The sequence below is a fragment of the Dreissena polymorpha genome, chromosome 6 (genome assembly GCF_020536995.1).
Source record: "Dreissena polymorpha isolate Duluth1 chromosome 6, UMN_Dpol_1.0, whole genome shotgun sequence".
NCBI classification, from domain to species: Eukaryota; Metazoa; Mollusca; class Bivalvia; order Myida; family Dreissenidae; genus Dreissena; species Dreissena polymorpha.
The window spans coordinates 78,502,888-78,523,587 of record NC_068360.1 but is presented as its reverse complement, the minus strand read 5'-3'; the positions used below and the strand labels follow the sequence as shown (position 1 = coordinate 78,523,587).

Below are 20,700 nucleotides of genomic sequence, written 5' to 3'. Positions count from 1 at the left end.
GGGGCATAAATATGCTGGAAACAAATATTCAGATTGGAAAAAAATCTTAATTGTCCACAAGGTAAAAATATATCCAAGTAATCCCCCCCCCCCCTTTACATGGCAGCCATGGACCACAACCGTTTTGCATACTTTGTTTAAAAAACATATTCATATGAACAGTTGGGGCATGCTGTGCTCATGTGAGCTAAAAATGAAAGAATGTCACTTAACCAAGAGGTAGAGCATCTATTCTCCAGGGGACGTTAAAGAAATATCAATATTTTAAAGTGAAGATCTCAGTGCGGCATTTAAACATATACGCAGGAAATAACATTTAAGCCCAACTTAGGGAAAATGGGTCTCGATCCATATGTGTAGGTGTTGTCTAAGATAAGCATGTGCAGTCCAGAAAGGCTAATCAGGGACAACACATTCCGCTTATTAGTACTTTTCTTTCAAACGAAGTCTGGTCTAAGCGAAAAATCAAGTTTTGGATGAAAGTGCTGTCCCTGATTAGCCTGTGCGGACTGCACAGTCTCATCTTGGACAACAGTTTATGCAAAATGCATAAAGCTACATTTTCCAAGATCACAACTCATATTAGAAAACTGGGCATAATGCATGTGCAGTCCGCACAGGCTAATCAGAGACGACACTTTCCGCCTAAACTTGATTATCGGTAAGGAGGGACTTCCTTGAAACTAAAAATACCATAAAAGCCGACAGTGTCGTCAATGATAAGCCTGTGCAGACTGCACAGGCTAATATGGGAGGACACTTTAGGCACATGCATTATGCCCAGATTTCTCAGAACGCGGCTAATATCATTTTCTTCTATCACTCAGAAGCTGAATCATACCTACAAAAGGCTGCTCCTCCAATGCCACACTCCTACTGAGGGCATCATGCCTCTCCTTCCTGTCCCCAGCCCTGGGCCCTGAGCTCCCTGTGTGCTGCCCAGATACAGGATCCAGGGTCATGCATGTAGACGTTGGTCCCAATAAAGGGGTCTCATCAATATCAGGTCTAAGGAACTTCCTGTAGTCTACCCCTCCAGTTGGCTGACCCACACTGCTGGGGATTGCAGAGACTGGCTTGGGGAAAGTGTGGACAGGTCTGAAGAAAATCAGACTGGTTTATACAAGAGTACTTTGCCTTTAAATGTGTGTTTGCTGTGGAGTTGAATACACTTTGAAACACTGAAATATCAAGTTTTTTAACTTTGTCATGCTTGTACCATCTGATTTAAAAACTATGCATAAACCTTGAAATTTCTCATTTACAACAGGTGCACATGTTTAGTATAAGTAAAATCAATCTCAAAATGGTGTTGTTTGCTACAGTAAAATCAACCTCAAAATGGTGTTGTTTGCTACAGTAAAATCAATCTCAAAATGGTGTTGTTTGCTACATCACATTAAATGAATTGCTGAACTGTAAGAGCACCTCACGTTTCGTCCTGAAAAAGAGGAAATTGTTCAAGACACAAAGAACTATGTACAAGAATGCCAAGTATCCACAATTGCTTGTTCCAGGACACATAACTTAGCAAAGAATATGGTGAAATGCATCAATAAATGTCTTTCACTTCTACATCATATCCTCAACTTATTTATAAAATGTCAGGTTGATAAGAAGAAAACTAAGGGACTTGTTCACAACACAAAGTACCCATGTAGGTATCAAAAATGTGAAGAAGTTCAAGGCTACATCACTCTGCAGAGAATAGTACAACATGAAAGAAATAAAATATGTATTGCACTTCAACATAGTAGAAACAACATATCTGTAAAATTTCTTGTTGAAAGGCAGAAAACTTAGAGATGAACTACAAATGTACAGATCAACCAACCTACTAATCCATAAACCAACTGACTGACAGGGTAATGCCCCCTATCCCCGAACTATATCTAAAATTTGTCACAATAGAAGAAAAGAATATTCCTCATACTGCATGTTATATGTTATGTACAAAAACAAGAGTTCCGCGGTCGAAGATGACCGCATTGAAGCCGGATTTTTGATTTAAATGACAGGAAAGTACCTTTCGTGTTTTTGTCAATGCAATACTTAAATTACTGAAATATTGTTCAAAGGTCAAAATGAAATGTAAGTACTTTTCAAGGCAACTTTTAATTTTTAACATTCAAGGTCACAGTGACCTTGACCTTCAATGACCTTAAAATGACCAATTGTCATCTACTAGTGCTGGCCAACCTTCATGTCCAGTTTGAAGACTGTAAGTCCAAGCATAAGAAAGTTATACCATGAAATAAGAATTTTAACATTTTTACATTCAAGGTCACGGTGACCTTGACCTTAAAATGACCAGTGGTCATCTACTAGTTCTGGCCAACCTTCATATCAAGTTTGAAGACTCTAGGTCTAAGCATACCAAAGTATTAACAACTTTAACATATTTACATCCAAGGTCACAGTGACCTCGACCTTCAAATGAATGACCTTGAAATGACCAGTGGTCATCTAAGTGTGCTTGCAAACCTTTACGTCAAGTTTGAGATTCTAGGTCAAAGCATACCAAAGTTACAACAATTTTAACATTTTAACATTTAAGTTCACAGTGACCTTGACCTTCAAATGAATGACATTGAAATGACCAGTGGTCATCTAAGTGTGCTTGCAAACCTTTACGTCAAGTTTGAGATTCTAGGTCCAAGCATACCAAAGTTATAACAATTTTAACATTTTAACATTGAAGGTCACAGTGACCTTGACCTTCAAATGAATGACATTGAAATGAGCAGTGGTGATCTTCTAGTACTGGCCAACCTTTATGTCAAGTTTGAAGACTCTAGGTACAAGCATACCAAAGTTATAACATGGAATAAGAACTTTAACATTTTTACCTACCAAAGTTATAAGAACTTTAACATTTTTACATTCAAGGTCACAGTGACCTTGACCTTAGAATGAATGACCTTGAAATGACCAGTGGTCATCTAAGTGTGCTTGCAAACCTTCATGTCAAGTTTGAAGACTCTATGTCCAAGCATACCAAAGTTATAACAATTTTAACATTTTAACATTTAAGGTCACAGTGACCTTGACCTTCAAATGAATGACATTGAAATGACCAGTGGTCATCTTCTAGTACTGGCCAATCTTTATTTCAAGTTTGAAGACTCTAGGTACAAGCATACCAAAGTTATAACATGAAATAAGAACTTTAACATTTTTACATTCAAGGTCACAGTGACCTTGACCTTCAAATGAATGACCTTGAAATGTCCAGTGGTTACTTACTAGTTCTGGCCAACCTTCATGTCAAGTTTCAAGACTCTAGGTCCAAGCATACCAAAGTTATAACAACTTTAACATTTTTACATTCAAGGTCACAGTGACCTTGACCTTCAAATGAATGACCTTGAAATGTCCAGTGGTTACTTACTAGTTCTGGCCAACCTTCATGTCAAGTTTCAAGACTCTAGGTCCAAGCATACCAAAGTTATAACAACTTTAACATTTTTATATTGAAGGTCACAGTGACCTTCACCTTCAAATGAATGACCTTGAAATGACCAGTGGTCATCTGTTAATCCTGGCCAACCTTCATGTCAAGTTTGAAGACTCTAGGTCCAAGCATACCAAAGTTATACCATGAAATAAGAACTTTAACATTTTTACATTCAAGGTCACAGTGACCTTGACCTTCAAATGAATGACCTTGAAATGACCAGTGGTTACTAACTAGTTATGGCCAACCTTCATGTCAAGTTTCAAGACTCTAGGTCCAAGCATACCAAAGTTATAAGAACTTTAACATTTTTTATATTGAAGGTCACAGTGACCTTGACCTTCAAATGAATGACCTTGAAATGACCAGTGGTCATCTGTTAATCCTGGCCAACCTTCATGTCAAGTTTGAAGACTCTAGGTCCAAGCATACCAAAGTTATACCATGAAATAAGAACTTTAACATTTTAGAGCACGCCGCCACCCCGCCCGCCCGCCCGCCCCCCCGCCCGCCCGACAACATCAATCTATAAGCCGAGATTTTTTCGAAAAAAATCCGGCTAAAAATCATCAATTTTAACCAAGGTTTTAAACAACTTTGCAGAGATAGCCACTTTACAATGTTATAAACTGCTATTTCAGTGAAAGAAAATTATTTTGATTTGACCCCAGGGGAATGATTGAAACCAATTTTGTTGATGACCACAATATGATGGTACACACAAAGAATTAAACCTCTGGGCGTGGTGTTTTCAGAGAAAAGATTTTCGATTATTGTGTCCTACCAGTAGGAAAGTGACCACAACAAGATTCAATCACAGTAAGCTTACCATGCTGAGCAGTGAAAGCTTTACAAAACCACTAAATCAGGCAATAACCAATCAGCAAACAACACTTTTCTATTTTCCAAACTCTGCCCCACTGACCTGTAATCCCGAGGCAGACTGGGTGGTGGAAACTCCTTTGACTGCACGAGTTTCTTGGAGGAAAGTGAAAACCCTTCAAGCATCTTGCCAACATAACCAACGGGAGTCTGCTGTTCCTTGCCTACACATATCAAAAGCTTTAAAAACAATTCATTTTTTTTATCAAATACAAAATATCTCATTCATTTCAATACATCAGTGTTCTTAAATCACAAATGCTCTTTCAGCTATGTACAGTATGAAAACTATATGATAAATCCTTCAAAGGACCTAAACCCCAGATTAAAAAGTAATCATGTTCCCAGGTATGTAATATTCTGGAATGTTTGTGCCCTGCGCTATATTATTTCAATTTTTCTTTGACGGCCACTAATCTGTAAATAGGTTCCTGTGGCACACTTCCACAGAACCAACCAATTATTATCACTAATTTTAATAAATTCCAATATAATATCTGCAAAATTGCCATTGTAACCAGGTTATTTATAGGGATGGGAACGAATACTGAAAATGATATTCGTTTGTCATTATTAGAATATATTCGAATATTTGATTTTTAAGCCTTATATTAAAATGTCTAAACTTATGACCATCCAGAGCAGTGTTCTATTTCATGTTGCCACAAATCAATATAAATCATATCATATGTGCAGCTTTAAAAAACTTTTTAAAGATCAATGATTTTTTTTCCTCTTTTTAAATACATACTGTTTATTTTCATAAGATATAAGATATTTCCAGACACCAGATTACCATAATTCTAATTTATTTCAATACATCTAATTGATTCAGAATACTTCCCATTGATAATTTTTATGCTTTTGCTTTTGCTATTTCTTCTGTAATTAAGAACCACAACAATTCAATTGGTTAATATTTGAGTAACTATATTCGGATTAGATAATAATTAATTATTATATGGATAAAGCATTCAAAACAAACATGGCATACGTCCCAATCTGGGTGGGACAGTTTTGCTTTTGGGGTATTTTGCCCGGCGTCCTGATATGAGACTATTAGTCCTGACATTTGCAAAACACTACGTACATTCTATAAATTCACAATAAATTTCGCTATTCAAGATCTGTCTTGCTAAAACTTACTATCACTTATCCCTTTATTGCTCCCTAAAAACATCTACTTCTACTACTCGAGAGGAAAACAGTGTTATTTTTGACACCTTATCAGCGCTTAATCAGCAAATTATTGATTTTATCAGGCATTCACATCACGGTGTTTTTTTATGATACGGGTTGCTAATTGCTATTGATGGATGTGTCCCACTGATATAAAAGCCAACTGCGGCCCAATCAAGTCCAAAGATACTGTGGATTATACCTCCTGAGGTTAAAAGACCTGTGAAAACACAGATTTTATATATCAAACAACTTCAATGTTTATCGATACACATTAATGTTTCACATATATTCTCATTTTTGACTTAATATTATCAGAAAATAGTTTGTAAATATTGCTTCAATATAAATTTAAAGTAAAATGGCAATTGGTTCCTCTCCTTGTTTGCCAATTATCATCTCGTTCATTGATGACAGCTGTTATCCAAACAATGACTTATACAGGAAAGTTGTCTGCACTAAACTCAAACTGCGACTTTGTCAATGTACTTATAACTTTTTTAAAAGTATCTTTGCATAAAAATAGAATATTTGAATATGAATGTTTGATTCGAATATTCGGCGGATATTTGAATATTCAGATATTCGGTCCAATGCCAACTTATTTACCAATTAAAAACTCACATAGATGCCTGTTGGAAACATTTTAACCCTATTGTCAACTATTTAACATGGAGCACAATGCCCATGCTTGACCAATGACCTCAAAGTGTGATTTTGACCTTTACACAGGTGGAACACTGGACATGCGCACAACATGTCTTCTCCACATGGCAAACATTTGTGTTAGATCATTTTAAAATAGCATAATGAATGATAAAGTTTCAGTTGGGAAATGCTTTATAATGCCCAAAATAGGACATCTGAGTTTTAGAAACAGGGATTATAGGGAACAAACCATATCCAAAAGGCAAATATTATATTGTTAAAAAACATGTTCTTATGCACCTCTATGTTTAGGAGCAGTCCATCCAAAGTTGTTGTCCCCCTCGTCCCCGATGGCCAGGTCGTAGTTAGACATGTCATCCCGCGTGTAGATGTCCTCGTCTTCATCCTCCAGTGCACCCACGCCGAATGCCTTACCCAAAATATGGATGATATAAGCCTCATTCTGCCAAAACTAGGCTTCATGCATTCAGCTCCATTTTCCCAGATCACAGCTCAAATTATTATTATTATATAGTCGGGTTATGAGAAAACTGGGCTTAATGCATGTGCCTAGTGTCATGCCAGATTAGCCAGTGCAGGTTGACACTATCCGCTTTTATGACATTTTTCGTTATAATGAAGTCCCTTCTTAGCACAACTCCAATTTAGACAAGAAGTGTCGTCCCTGATTAGCCTGTGCAGTCCGCACAGGCTAATCTGGGACGACACTTTATGCACATGCATTATGCCCAGTTTTCTTAGAATGCGACTCATATGAGCCTCTTTCTGGCAAAAATGGGCTTCATACATTAAGCTCAATTTTCCCAGATCACAGCTCAAATTATTACATGAAAGAATCATGAAACCACTGAATCATGAAACCACTGAATCTTTCTTGTATTCATGAAACCACAGAATCTTTCATGTATTCATGAAACCACAGAATCTTTCATGTTTTCATGTAACCACAGAATCTTTTATATATTCATGAAACCACTGAATCTTTCATGTATTCATGAAATCACAGAATCTTTCATGTATTCATTAAACCACAGAATCTTTCATGTATTCATGAAACCACAGAATCTTTCATGTATTCATGAAACCACAGAATCTTTCATGTATTCATGAAACCACATAATCTTTCATGTACTCATGAAACCACAGAATCTTTCATGTATTCATGAAACCACAGAATCTTTCATGTATTCATGAAACCACAGAATCTTTCATGTATTCATGAAACCACAGAATCTTTCATGTATTCATGAAACCACAGAATCTTTCATGTATTCATGAAACCACAGAATCTTTCATGTATTCATGAAACCTCAGAATCTTTCATGTATTCATGAAACCACAGAATCTTTCATGTATTCATGAAACCACAGAATCTTTCATGTATTCATGAAACCACAGAATCTTTCATGTATTCATGAAACCACAGAATCTTTCATGTATTCATGAAACCACAGAATCTTTCATGTATTCATGAAACCACAGAATCTTTCATGTATTCATGAAACCACAGAATCTTTCATGTATTCATGAAACCACAGAATCTTTCATGTATTCATGAAACCACAGAATCTTTCATGTATTCATGAAACCACAGAATCTTTCATGTATTCATGAAACCACAGAATCTTTCATGTATTCATGAAACCACAGAATCTTTCGTGTATTCATGAAACCACAAAATCTTTCGTGTATTCATGAAACCACAGAACCTTTCATGTATTCATGGAACCACAGAATTGTTTATGTATTCATGAAACCACAGAATCTTTCATGTATTCATGGAACCACAGAATTGTTTATGTATTCATGAAACCACTGAATCTTTCATGTATTCATGAAACCACAGAATCTTTCATGTATTCATGAAACCACAGAATCTTTTATGTAATAATTTAAGCCTCGCTCTGGGAAAACGGAGCTAAATGCATTTGCGTAATGTGTCATCATAAGCCTTTGCAATCTTCACATGCTCCGCCAAAATTGGATTTTCCTTAGAAGAGACCTCCTTTTAATAACAAGAAACCGTTGGAGACGGGTGATGCTCCCGAAAGGTTTTTTTTTGGTCACAATATTGCACTATATATTCAGATAAAAGGAAACGTCTTGAGGGCACAGTAGTTGGGGGGACAATAATTTTTATATAGAAAATTTCAAAGGGACATAACTCTGTGAAAAATCATCCGACCAGAACCCGCTGATAATATGCAAATCTCCTCTTGGTAGTGAAACTTCCCATAAAGTTTCATTGAATTCCGGTCATTAGTTGCTGAGAAATAGCCCGGACAAAAATTGTGCACAGACCGACAGACAGACACACACACGCACGGACAGACGAAGCGGCGACTATATGCCCCCCCCAAAAAAATAAATTTTGGGGGAGCATTAAAAATTGTAGAAAAGCGGAGAGTGTCGCCCCTGATGAGCCTGTGCAAACTGCACAGGCTCATCTGGGACGACAATTTTCCCAATGCATTAAGCCTAGCTTTCCCAGAATGAGGTTCATAGCGCAGTCACTACCAGGTTAAATAGGCCTCACAAAAGTGCTTTCAAGAAAAGCTTAGTATACACTTAAATTAAACAACATAATGTAAGTATATAAAGTTATTGATAGATGTTCACATGATCCTTTTATTTTCAGATTTTTCTTGTAACAAAGAATAAAACTTGTTTTCAACTCCCCAGTTAATAACACAATTCCCTACCTGGCCCCTTATTCCTTTTCTGCTAGTGGCCCCTTTGCGGACAGGTGGCAGCTCAAACAGGTTTACATGGGTGGAGGGCAGGGCCTTACGTGGGTCCAGACCACTGTATCCTAGACCGTGCGTGTTCTCTTTCACTCCTAAATTGATAATGTTACATAATTTTGTTGAAAATAACAGATAAAGTTTCATCTACTTAACACAAATAAATGCGAAAGAGTACATGTTAAAAAAGAATCCACAGTAAATAATTTTGTAACAAATTAAGTAATCTGCTGCAATTTCTACATTGAAATATTAAACATGGGACTATGACAAAAGCTTCCTTGAAGAAGGGCTTGTGCTGCCATTGCCAAATTAGCCAACGGCTACAAATAATAACATTTGGCTCAAGAAATTTCCATTTGGCTACAAGGTTTTCTTCATAATTACCATTCAAATATTCAAAATAATAATAATTAAGACGTAAGACGGTAAATTTGGCTACATAATTTTTTTATCCAGCGGGAGCACTGCTTGAAGGGCATGCATACAGTTCAAATGTTTCAGCATTAAATAAATAATTTTTTTTATCTAAAACATTGCTTCACAAATGAAATAGTTTCATATATAAAATTTTGACAATGCAGTTGTTTTGTTAACTCCCAATTTAAATTAAGCCACAAACTAAAATAATGAACAAAGAATTCTGGTTACACATGAGCCTTGATTTCTATTGGTTGAAAATATTTTTAAAAAGACCAAGATTGAGACTATTAATGATCAAAGTCTTGGAATGTGTTACCTAGAAGAACATGTGCTGAGTCCAGAGGGGCAAATGTGACATCACTAAGGACTGACTTGTCATCCAAATCTTCATCATCACTGTCTGAAGGCCCGGCACAACCGTACAGCTTCTTGCCTGAAACCAGTGTACCAGTATATGGGTTTAGATATATAAGTCTTCTTGCCTGAAACCTTTGTTTTCTGCAGTCTGCACAGGCTAATAAGGGATGACACTTTCTGCTTTTATGATATTTTCTGTTCAAAGAAATTCCCTTCTTGGCAAAAATCCACTTAAGGCAGAAAGTGTCATCCCTGATATAAACGTGCTGACTGCACAGGCTAATCTGGGACGACACGTTCCATATATATAAATTATCAAGAAAACATTATAAACATGTAATTTTGTGTTTTCTAAATATTGCAAACCTCTGAGTAAGTGCCGTTATTAAGTAGTGATAAGATGATTACATGCATGTATAAGTTTATGCTTTCAGTTCATGGGTGATTAATTTTAAGCTATATATATACAAAGGAGCGTTTTCCTTTTTAATCATTTAAAACTTACAGAAAAATGACTGGTAGTTGCTTTTTCAGGATTTTTTTTATTAAAATCATAAAGTTACCTTACAAACCCATTGTCAAAGTATAAGATTTTTAACAAAAAATCTAATCATCAAGATGATGTGAAGCCTGTAAAGGGCTCTTAAAGAAAACCAAAAGTAAAAGGCACCCTGTAGTCTTTTCTGCTTTCTAGAGATCCTTGGTCCGATTCCCTGGCCTTCCTTCCATCCCATCTTTCGGAGAAGTTTCACTCCTATTGTTACCCTGGAAACATGATTTCTGATCTTCTCTATAATTGAGTCTAGATAGAATATTCTTAAATAAGTTCATTTCAGACTTACACATTACAAAACCCAAATATATTCATTTACTAGACAACATCCTTTGCAATTGTAATTTGTGTTAACAGTTTATGACATAAAGTGTAAGAAGGCAGTCCAAATGACAGCCATAGCCCCCCACCAAAATGTTTTTTGACTTTTAAATGGTGACTTTGATTTTGAATCTAGTAGAGAGAAACATGCCTTCTGAAGATTGTCCTAATGATCTAAATGTTGTCACCAAGTGTTATGACAATACCTCCACGGGTAAAAGAAAACATGGAACGGAAATAAAAAAACTCAATATTTTGCATTTATGTATGAATTTAACTTTCAGCCAGTGTGACTCACTCATGGCTTCTTCAAATAATTTCAATAACCTAAACATTGCAACCAGATCTCATTTAAAATCCTTTAATTGGTATAGGAGACATGAACAGGACACAAAAGTAGAGACTCAAGCTTTTATCCTAACAAGAGGGCCATGATGGCCCTGAATCGCTCACCTGACTAACCAAATACAATCCCAACACAGATTTCATCAAGATAAACATTCTGACCAAATTTCATAAAGATTGGATGAAAACTGTGACCTCTATTGTCTACACAAGGTTTTTCTATTATTTGACCTAGTGACCTAGTTTTTTACCCCAGGTGACCCAAATACTATCCCAACCCAAATTTCATCAAGATAAACATTCTGATCAAATTTTATAAAGATTGGATGAAAACTGTGACCTCTATTGTCTATACAAGGTTTTTTCTATTATTTGACCTAGTGACCTAGTTTTTGACCTAGTGACCTAGTTTTTGATCACCAATGACCCAAATACAATCCCAACCCAGATTTCATCAAGATAAACATTCTGACCAAATTTCATAAAGATTGCATGAAAACTGTGACCTCTACTGTCTACACAAGGTTTTTCTATTATTTGACCTAGTTTTTGACCTAGTGACCTAGTTTTTGACCCCAGATGAAATACAATCCCCACCCATATTTCATCAAAATAAACATTCTGACCAAATTTCATAAAGATTGGATGAAAACTGCGACCTCTATTGTCTACACAAGGTTTTTCTATTATTTGACCTAGTTTTCAACCTTGTGACCTAGTTTTTGACCCCAGATGACCCAAATACAATCCCAACCCAGATTTCTATAAGATAAACTTTCTGACCAAATTTCATAAAGATTGGATGAAAACTGTGACCTCTACTGTCTACACAAACAAATTGTTGACGGACAGACGCACGCACGCACATACGGACGCCGGACATCACACGGTCACATAAGCTCACCATGTCACTTCTTGACAGGTGAGCTAAAAATAAGGGTTTGATCTTAAGCAGGCTAACTGACTCATGCCTTCTGAATATAGTCTCCATGGCCTAAACATGTAAGCCAAGTTTATGAAAAGCCTTCAACCCTTTCTCACATAGATATGTTTTTTGAGGCATTTGTAAACCCTTAGAAAGTTAAATTTAATTAAATACCTCCCTTACTAAATTCAGGTTTTAAAGGCTTCAATTCCGACCCTTAGTTACTGATGAGCAGCAAACAGCATAAAACCTGAACAGACTGCGAGTTACTCGCAGGCTGTTCTGGTTTTACGCTGTTTGCATATAGCCATTTTCAGTTTGACTCTGAGTGGGAAAGGGTTAACATTTAAAACTGGTTTCATGAAAAGCCTTTAAATGCTATAAGAGATATGGAGTGGCACAAAAATGAAAGCTCAAACCTTTGACTTTGAGGTATAAAATTGAGCTTGAGCTGGCTCGACTGACTGACTTATGCTGTATGCACATTGTCTAAATGCCATTTGAGGCAAGTTTCATGAAAATCTTTCAAAAGTTATAGAAGATATGTAGCAGAGAGCAAATGGAAGCTCAAATGTTTGACCTTGAAGTTGAAGTATGACCTTGACCATGAGCCTGCGTGCCCTCTACATATTATCCCTTTACCACTTAGAAGCAAAGTTAAAATGGCCATGTGCAAACAGCATACAACCAGAAAAGCCTGCCAGTAACTTGCAGTCTGTTCAGGTTTTATGCTGTTTGCTGCGCATTAGTATTTAAGGTTTGGAAATGAAGCCTTAACAACTTGAATCTAATAAGAAAGGTCTTAAAATTAAATACAACTTTCTTACAGCCTACAAATGTGTGAAAATACGTAGTTAAGTGGTAAAGGGTTATCTCAATGCACTCATTCATGCTTCATGCAAATCTGTACATAAGTATAGAAGACATGGAAAGGACACAAAAGTGTTATGGACACATTGATGGATGGACAAAATGCATTCCTATAATACCCTAAACTGCTTTCCAGTTGAGGATTATCACACCTGTCATACCTTTCAGGAACTATCACACTTAGTAAGCTGTTATCACCTCCAAGTATGCTATCAGATGTTGCTAACTTGGCTTCGTCCATTCGCCTTTTGCGCCTCTCTTCGGAAGAAAACATTCCTCCAGTGACAAACTTCCTGGGGGCAATACCGTGTTCTCCAACATCCTGATAAAAATATTTAACACTTAACCCTTTGCATGCTGGGAAATTTGTTGTCTGCTAAAATGTCGTCTTCTGAATTTCTATAATTAGCATTTTCTTCGCTTTTTTTCAAAGAATACTATCAGAATAGCAAACAGTTTGGATCCTGATGAGACGCCACGTTTCGTGGCGTCTCATCTGGATCCAAACTGTTTGCAAAGGCCTTCAAAATTCAGTTCCAGCACTGAAAGAGTTAAATAAATTGCAACGAGACATTTGTCACAAGGGATGATGACTTAAACCCCTAAATTGCTTTTTCAAGGGAGCAGGAAGAGTGTCTTGCACAGTTTAGTGTTTTTTTTCATTCAAAATCGGGTCCCGTAATCAACCCCATTCCCAAATGGGAGCTCAAAATTCCCAATTGGTGGTTTGAAAAATAAATAAAATAATATTTGTGTATTTATATCTCAATATTTTGTTCATTTCCCAACCATATAAGTTCAACCTCAATAAATAAAATACTGAACACACTTGATTCTCAATTGTGAAGTATTATTTAGCAAAACAACACTAATTTCCCAATTTTAGTCAAAACACCGCGAATTTTCCCATTCCAAAGGGACCTGGCCCATTCCCAAAATGGTGAAAAAACACTGGTTTATTGTGATAACATTTTATTTTTCAATTTATCCGCTTGAAAAATTTGGAAGAAGTGGGCAATTATATAACACTGCATGCTGCCTGGCACCAACCCTCTGAATAATTCATAAATACCCTTTAACTGTAAGGCCATAAAGATGTAATGTCATATGCTTAAACAAGGTACATGTTGCTTTTGGTTTGAAACCATGCATACAAATCAGAATTTCTAAATGTGTTTTTTTCTTAAAGGGAAATAATCACAGATTGGAGAAAGACAATGTTCATGAACAATGTCATAAATGCTAAAATGAAAGAATGGATTATTTTCAAACAAGGGAAATAACATTAGTCAGTAAGAAAATATTGTAATTACTGAAGCTAATATCTTAGATAATCATACATGCATCAGAATGTTTAAAATTATACAGCATGTGTAAAGCTTTGGATACAAAAAAGCTTAAAGTACATGTTTTACAAATGTCTAAAAGGCATTGAATTAACATGCTGGAATTTGCTCCCAAAGGACCCAGGTTTGAATCCAGACAAAGGAAAATATTTTTCTTGATATTATAATTGTTAAAGAATCTTCAAACCAATGTCTTTTTTCACGGAAATTATTTAACTGTTTTTGGCCAAAATTATACAAATCTGTGAACAAGTCTCTTTAACATCAGCTCATGTTGTGACCTCCTCATCCATGTAGTCCTCTGGTCGCTGCCCACCCTCAGAACCCTCCGCACGTTTTGCTCTCGATGACACAAATGTCTTTGGAACAAACCCTACAAATTCATAATATCATTTAAATGGCATGCATTTATAAACTGGTACACTATGGCTGTATTTATACATGAACACATGACATGTATGACATGTTAACTCTTTCAGTGCTGGAACCGAATTTTGAAGGCCCTTGCAAACAGTTCTGATCCAGATGAGACGCCACAGAACGTGGCGTTTCATCAGGATCCAAACTGTTTGCTATTCTAATAGTATTCTTTGAAAAAAAATCTAAGAAAATGCTAATTTTAGAAATTCAGCAGACAACAAATTTCCCAGCATGAAAAGGGTTAATTGTTAAACAGTAAAAAGTAAGCATATAGGCCTTACTAAACAGTTCAAACAGTCATCCTGCCATCGAGAACCAATACCAATGTCTTTTTCCATTGCATCTATATTATAATTTTTCATCACACAATACAGGAGGGATTTAGCAGGCTGTGGATATTTCTGGCCGCTTATGAAATAACTGTCCTCCTTCCCATTTTTTACGAATTTACGCGAATCTCAGAAATGACCCCAAATCCGCAGAGAAAAATCACACACCCGAGATTAATGATATGGTATTTTCAGAGAATCAACCTGGTGACCTAATTTTGGAATCACATGTTCCATATCTAAATTCAGCTTAGACATGGCTGCAATAAAAACTAGAAATGGCGCGGCAACGACCGACCCGTATCCCCACGCACATGTTTGACCCAGGGGCGCCCCAGGGTTGGTAATGGGGCCATGCAAAGTTGAGATTGATCGTATTGTCATAAGAGAAGTTCAGTGTCAATTAGAAGTGAATCGGTGTAGAAATGAAGAAATTATAGTAAAAGACAATTTTGGGTGGGCGTGGCCTATGTGGGCGGGGCGCCCCAGGGTTGATAATGGAGCCATACATACTTGAGCTTGACCGCATTGTCATAAGAGAGGTTCAGCATCAATTTAAAGTAAATCAGTGTAGAAATGAAGAAATTATACAGGGCCCTCAATCTTTCAAATCTGCCGCCGAATTTCGGCGGCAGTCCCCCACCTGAAAAGTATACTTTTTTCCCCTTTTGGGGGGAAAAATTCCCCCTAAAAAAAAAAAAAAAAAAAATTTTTTTTTTTTTTTAAATAGAAAGATGTGTCTCATGATTATTATCTCTTTTCAAACATACTAAATTATGAACAATGCAATGAATATATTGCAAACATGTACAAATGAAATAATGAGAGAGTAAGTAAAAAAATCCCCCAAAAAGGGAAACGCCGCGAAAATTCCCCCTCCTAAGGGCTGCGGACCCCTTCCCCCAAAGTAGTGTGAGGGCCCTGTTATAGTATAAGGCAATTTTGGGTGGGGGTGGCTTATGTGGGCGGGGCGCCTCAGGGTTGGTTATGGGGCCATGCATAGTTGAGATTGACTGTATTGTCATAAAAGTGGTTCAGTATCAATTTGAAGTGAATCAATGTAGAAATGAAGAAATTATAGTAAAAGGCAATTTTGGGTGGGCGTGGCCTATGTGGGCGGGGCACCCCAGGGTTGGTAATGGGGCCATGCATAGCTGAGATTGACCGTATTGTCATAAGAGAGGTTCAGTATCAATTTGAAGTGAATGGGTGTAGAAATGAAGAAATTATAGGAAAAGGCAATTTTGGGTGGGCGTGGCCTATGTGAGCGGGGTGCCCCAGGGTTGGTAATGGGCCATGCATAGTTGAGATTGACTGTATTGTCATAAGAGAGGTTCAGTATCAATTTGAAGTGAATCGGTGTAGAAATGAAGAAATTATAGTAAAATAACCTACAAAAATTAGTAAAAATCTCTGACCCGGCCCCACCCCAACCCCCATAACTTTTGACCCAGGGGTCAGATAAAAATTTCAAATAGGTCACCGTCTCATGTATGCTTATAGCTACTATGCGTGTAAGTTTCAAGGTTCTAGTGCTAATAGTGTAGGAGGAGCAGGTGGCCAGGACGGACGGACGGACATAACCACAATATCCCCACTTTTTCTCCGAAAAGCGTGGGGATAATTATAATACAGTTTAAACACAATTGAGTCATAAATGTGGCCTCTAGAGGGGCAACAATGTTTTGTTCAAATTTGACCTTGTGACATAGTTTTTGGGGGCACATAACACAGTACATTTAACATCTTCATCTTCATACTGGCAAAACAAAAACGAACCTTCCTTTGAGCCAACTGTGTTGAAGTATCCCGCTGAAAAACCACCAGTAAATGCTCCATGAAACCTGGGTCTGCCCTGACTGTCAGTTGCCTGCATGTCATCCAACTGCACTGGCTTCTTAACTGGTTCATCTTTTGAACAAAAAACATAATTTTTGGCTTGAACAAAATGTTCTGTCCAACTAAAATACACATATTGTTGGGTAGAACACTATAATCAAAAGAAATAATTTTTGAAAGTATTTATTTTATGACCATGTAGTAAGGCTTGTAAAGCTTAAGATTATTACATTAAAAATAGTTTTATAACACACTGTGCACTTGTTATATTTTGTTGTTATTTTGGGTGTTAAGATAAGGGTGGTAAGATGGCTGAGGGCAAGGCTAGTGTTACAATGGAGCTAAGCCAGGTTTTTTTTTCCTTCTTTGGGACCCGCCGAAAATCGGCCCTTTCCCCTCGGATTTTTTTCCCCTCAGCTGGTAAATTTTCCCCTAGATTTCATTTTCCCCTCAAAAAAAAAAAAAAAAAAAATTTTTTTTTTTTTTTACCTTTTTATATATAACTTAACCTGATCCACTGTAGAAACTAGAAAAATATTGCATTATTAAATTATCTGTTGCCTTGAATTTGTTTTAAAAACAGTAAAATATGTTAAATTGATTATTTTAGACTTTCCTTATTTTCCCCAAAATCCGGCTTTTCGCAGATTTTTCCCCTCAAAATTCAACGTTTCGCGCGATTTTTTTCCCCTCAAAAAAGGCCAGGCCCTTTCCCCAAAATCAGATAAAAACCCCTGTAAGCTAAAACTCTTTTCCTCTGACGTCCCTTCTGCCCAGATTTCCAGTTTCATATTACCCAAATATGAGTACAAACTACAACTTGGCAGAGGAAAATGTCATGGCACCGAAGCGGGATTAGTAATAAGCTGTGACCTCACTGACACTATGTAGAGCACTAGCTTCCAGATTGAATGTCGCAAATCACTTTTACCATGTGACGACATTTAAAATATCAATATAATAGTGTCACAACCTTAATTGCCTGGAGAAAGTGTAGGAGTAAAGGGTGGACTACCTTATGCCGTGCGTGCAAAACAAGCTGTCTCATCAGGGATGTCATAGAATACTAATTTTCTATTTTTTATATGCTGTTCAAACTTTGTAAACTTTTACTATAATTTAATGAATTTTGAGAACAAATGTTATCAAAATGTATCTTTATTGTTTCTTGTAACCCAGCTATAACAAGATGTGTTTGTGAAACACTATGTCCCCGTATATGACGTTTGACCTTGAAGGATGACCTTGACCCTTCACCACTCAAAATGTGCAGCTATATAAGATACACATGCATGTCAAATATAAAATTGCTAGCTTCAATATTGCAGAAGTGACATTACATGAGCAATTTTGACCAATATATTTGACCTTGAAGGATGACCTTGACCTTGACCTTTCACCACTCAAAATGTGCAGCACCATGAGATACACATGCATGCCAAATATCAAGTTGCTATCTTCAATATTGCAAAAGTACTCATCAAATGAGCGATTTTGGCCACATATATTTGACCTCTGATCTTGAAGGATGACCTTGACCTTTCATCACTCAAAATGTGCAGCTCCATGAGATACACATGCATGCCAAATATCAAGTTGCTATCTTGAATATTGAAATATTGCAAAAGTGTACATTAAATGAGCGATTTTGACCCATATATTTGACCTTTGACCTTGAAGGATGACCTTGACCTTTCACCACTCAAAATGTGCAGCTCCATGAGATACATATGCATGCCAAATATCAAGTTGCTATCTTCAATATTGCAAAAGTTATTGCAAATGTTAAAGTTGGCACAAACCAACAGTCCAACCTACTAACAGACCAACAGACAGGGCAAAAACAATATGTCCCCCACTACTATAGTGGGGGACATAAAAATCCTCAACACAACGGGAATTAAACCCGGGTCCTCAAAGTTCCAAGGAAGACACAGTTACACTCTGCTGCGTCGACATTAAAGTTAGCTCATATATCAACAGTCTTCGAAATTAGCTTTGAAAAGTTACATGCCAGTCGGCCAGTTACTTAAGAATTTTTACATGCCCAACATATTTTTTACATGCCCAAACTTTTTTAACCAAAATTATAACAAATCACAACATTTTAACACTTACATGCTACACATAGTAAAGCAGAACATTTGTTTCAATAGTAGTGAATACAATTACAGCTAATCAATCACTAGAATTAAGACGGTCGATCAATACACCAGTGCTCTTGAAAAGAGCATTCTCTGGTGTCATCGTACCATTTCTTGGCTTCCTTTTTCTCATAATCAATGTCAATTTTCTATTTTGGAAGTGCTTTATCGGGCTTAGCCCCATCAACATACCTAAGATACTGCCTCTATGTCGACAATGACATTTGTTTACATTGACAAAAACAGAAGCGTATTACTTGATTGAAATGATCGATTCAAAAAGCATCTTCTCGATTAATGTCTAGAGAAACCGTCGATAAGAACCGAATGTGACGAACTGCATCGGTCAAAAACAATAACGATGACGTGTGCAAGCAGGTGCATGTTGTTAAACCAATCGAATTTCATTGTTTTACAACTTACGGCAAGGTGTTTGTTCGCAAAATTGAAAAATAGATCTGCAAATATCAAGAACCGCTTACGATTTTCTTTTATAAACTGTCGATTGGCTTCAAAAATTTACATGCCCAGCGGGCCACAAACGTGAATTTTTGTATGTGCCCGGCAGTAATTTTACTCGCCACGGGCGATCGGGCGTGTGCTTATTTCGAAGACTGTATCAAGGCAATACAAGTTTTCCTTATACAACACTCTTCTTCATTAATCCCTCCTTTTTTTCTTCTTCAATTAATTTCCTTCTGCCAAGATGGCGGTGTGACGCTATCACCACAATAGATTAAATTCATGTATACAGCATTAAAACACTTTGAAAAAGCAACAAATGTACAGACCAAAGGTTAAAAATGATGTTTAGAATGATTCTTGGTCATATATTTAAAAAAAATTGTGAGGCAACATCTTTATGAAAATTATCCATGACTCAAGAATATATAGCATCAGGGTCCTCGTTTGGCCGTTTTTGGGGTCAAAATTCAGTCCCATTCCCCCCTTAAAATAGTATACTTTTTTCCCATATTTCAGCTAAAAATTACCCCATCAAACAAATTTTTATATTTAAATTTTTTTTTTTATACCTATGTTGCCCGAGCTGGTATAGTGCTAGTATTGTGTACGAGTATATGCCAGATCGTGTCCGTACAATAAGGAAGAAGATTAAACTTTGATTAAATGTATATTTATGTAAATTACCTTTAAATATAGCAATTATAAGTGTTGAATGGTTGGTGAAAAGATCTTCTCAAATTCCCTTCTTTCCCAAAAACTACGCAAAATTCCACCCTGTAAGGTCCCTGGCTCCAATCCCCCAAAGTGTTACAAGGGCCCTCAGCATAAATGTCTTTAAACGGACTGAGCCCTGACCACACTTTTCGTACCAATCCTAGGTTTATTTCAACAATGTGTGCATGGTCGTATTCATTTCAACACTTGGGTTATCAAATAAGCGGACAATGAATGCCAAAATCCTTCACTTTTCCATTTTGCTTTGTCTTTAAGGACCCTATTTTTATTTGAAAATAATCTTAAACATTTATTAATATTAGTGTTTGTTGCCGACGCGAATTTATGTGACATTCTAATTTTATCTTGTTATTTGTTGATGTCAGTTGTAGATAACATCATGAATCAAAACAAGTTTATCTGCCTTCATCTGGAACTTCAAGTGGAGTTCCGAGCGTAACAAACGTTTCTTCCTCGTCCGAATCATCGTCGAAAGAAGCCATTTCGTTCGTCGTTTTATTTTGTGAAACTTGTAAAAGGCTACAAACAACTATTATACGCTATTATGCAGTAGGGACACAACGCATGGCCGTACGCATGTTTTTTTTTACTGGAGGTGGGGCAACCGCGAGGGTACGGGTCCCTTATTATATTTGTTATTTATTCACTTTTCAAGGTGAATTGTAATGCCTGAAAAACTAATTTTGTGATATTAATT

At 36.7% G+C, this 20,700-nt stretch overlaps 1 protein-coding gene across 3 annotated transcripts in view; it reads right to left on the bottom strand.

Moving 5' to 3' along the window:
- LOC127833927 (G patch domain-containing protein 1-like) overlaps window positions 1-20,520 on the bottom strand; it is a 37,411-nt gene extending 16,891 nt beyond the window's left edge. The window contains exons 1-10 of one of the 3 annotated variants that reach the window (XM_052359441.1): window positions 20,407-20,520; window positions 16,600-16,731; window positions 14,353-14,444; window positions 12,878-13,047; window positions 10,382-10,476; window positions 9,671-9,787; window positions 8,890-9,026; window positions 6,467-6,596; window positions 4,383-4,503; window positions 842-1,098 (exon numbers count right to left, since the gene is read on the bottom strand). In XM_052359441.1, coding sequence (XP_052215401.1) covers window positions 842-1,098; window positions 4,383-4,503; window positions 6,467-6,596; window positions 8,890-9,026; window positions 9,671-9,787; window positions 10,382-10,476; window positions 12,878-13,047; window positions 14,353-14,444; window positions 16,600-16,731; window positions 20,407-20,485 — 1,330 coding nt within the window. In that variant the 5' untranslated portion in view covers window positions 20,486-20,520. Of the gene's footprint in view, window positions 1-841; window positions 1,099-4,382; window positions 4,504-6,466; window positions 6,597-8,889; window positions 9,027-9,670; window positions 9,788-10,381; window positions 10,477-12,877; window positions 13,048-14,352; window positions 14,445-16,599; window positions 16,732-20,406 lie in introns of those variants that run through there. The other 2 variants (XM_052359442.1, XM_052359443.1) reach the window with 2 other exon arrangements.
- Window positions 20,521-20,700: the final 180 nt, after the last annotated feature.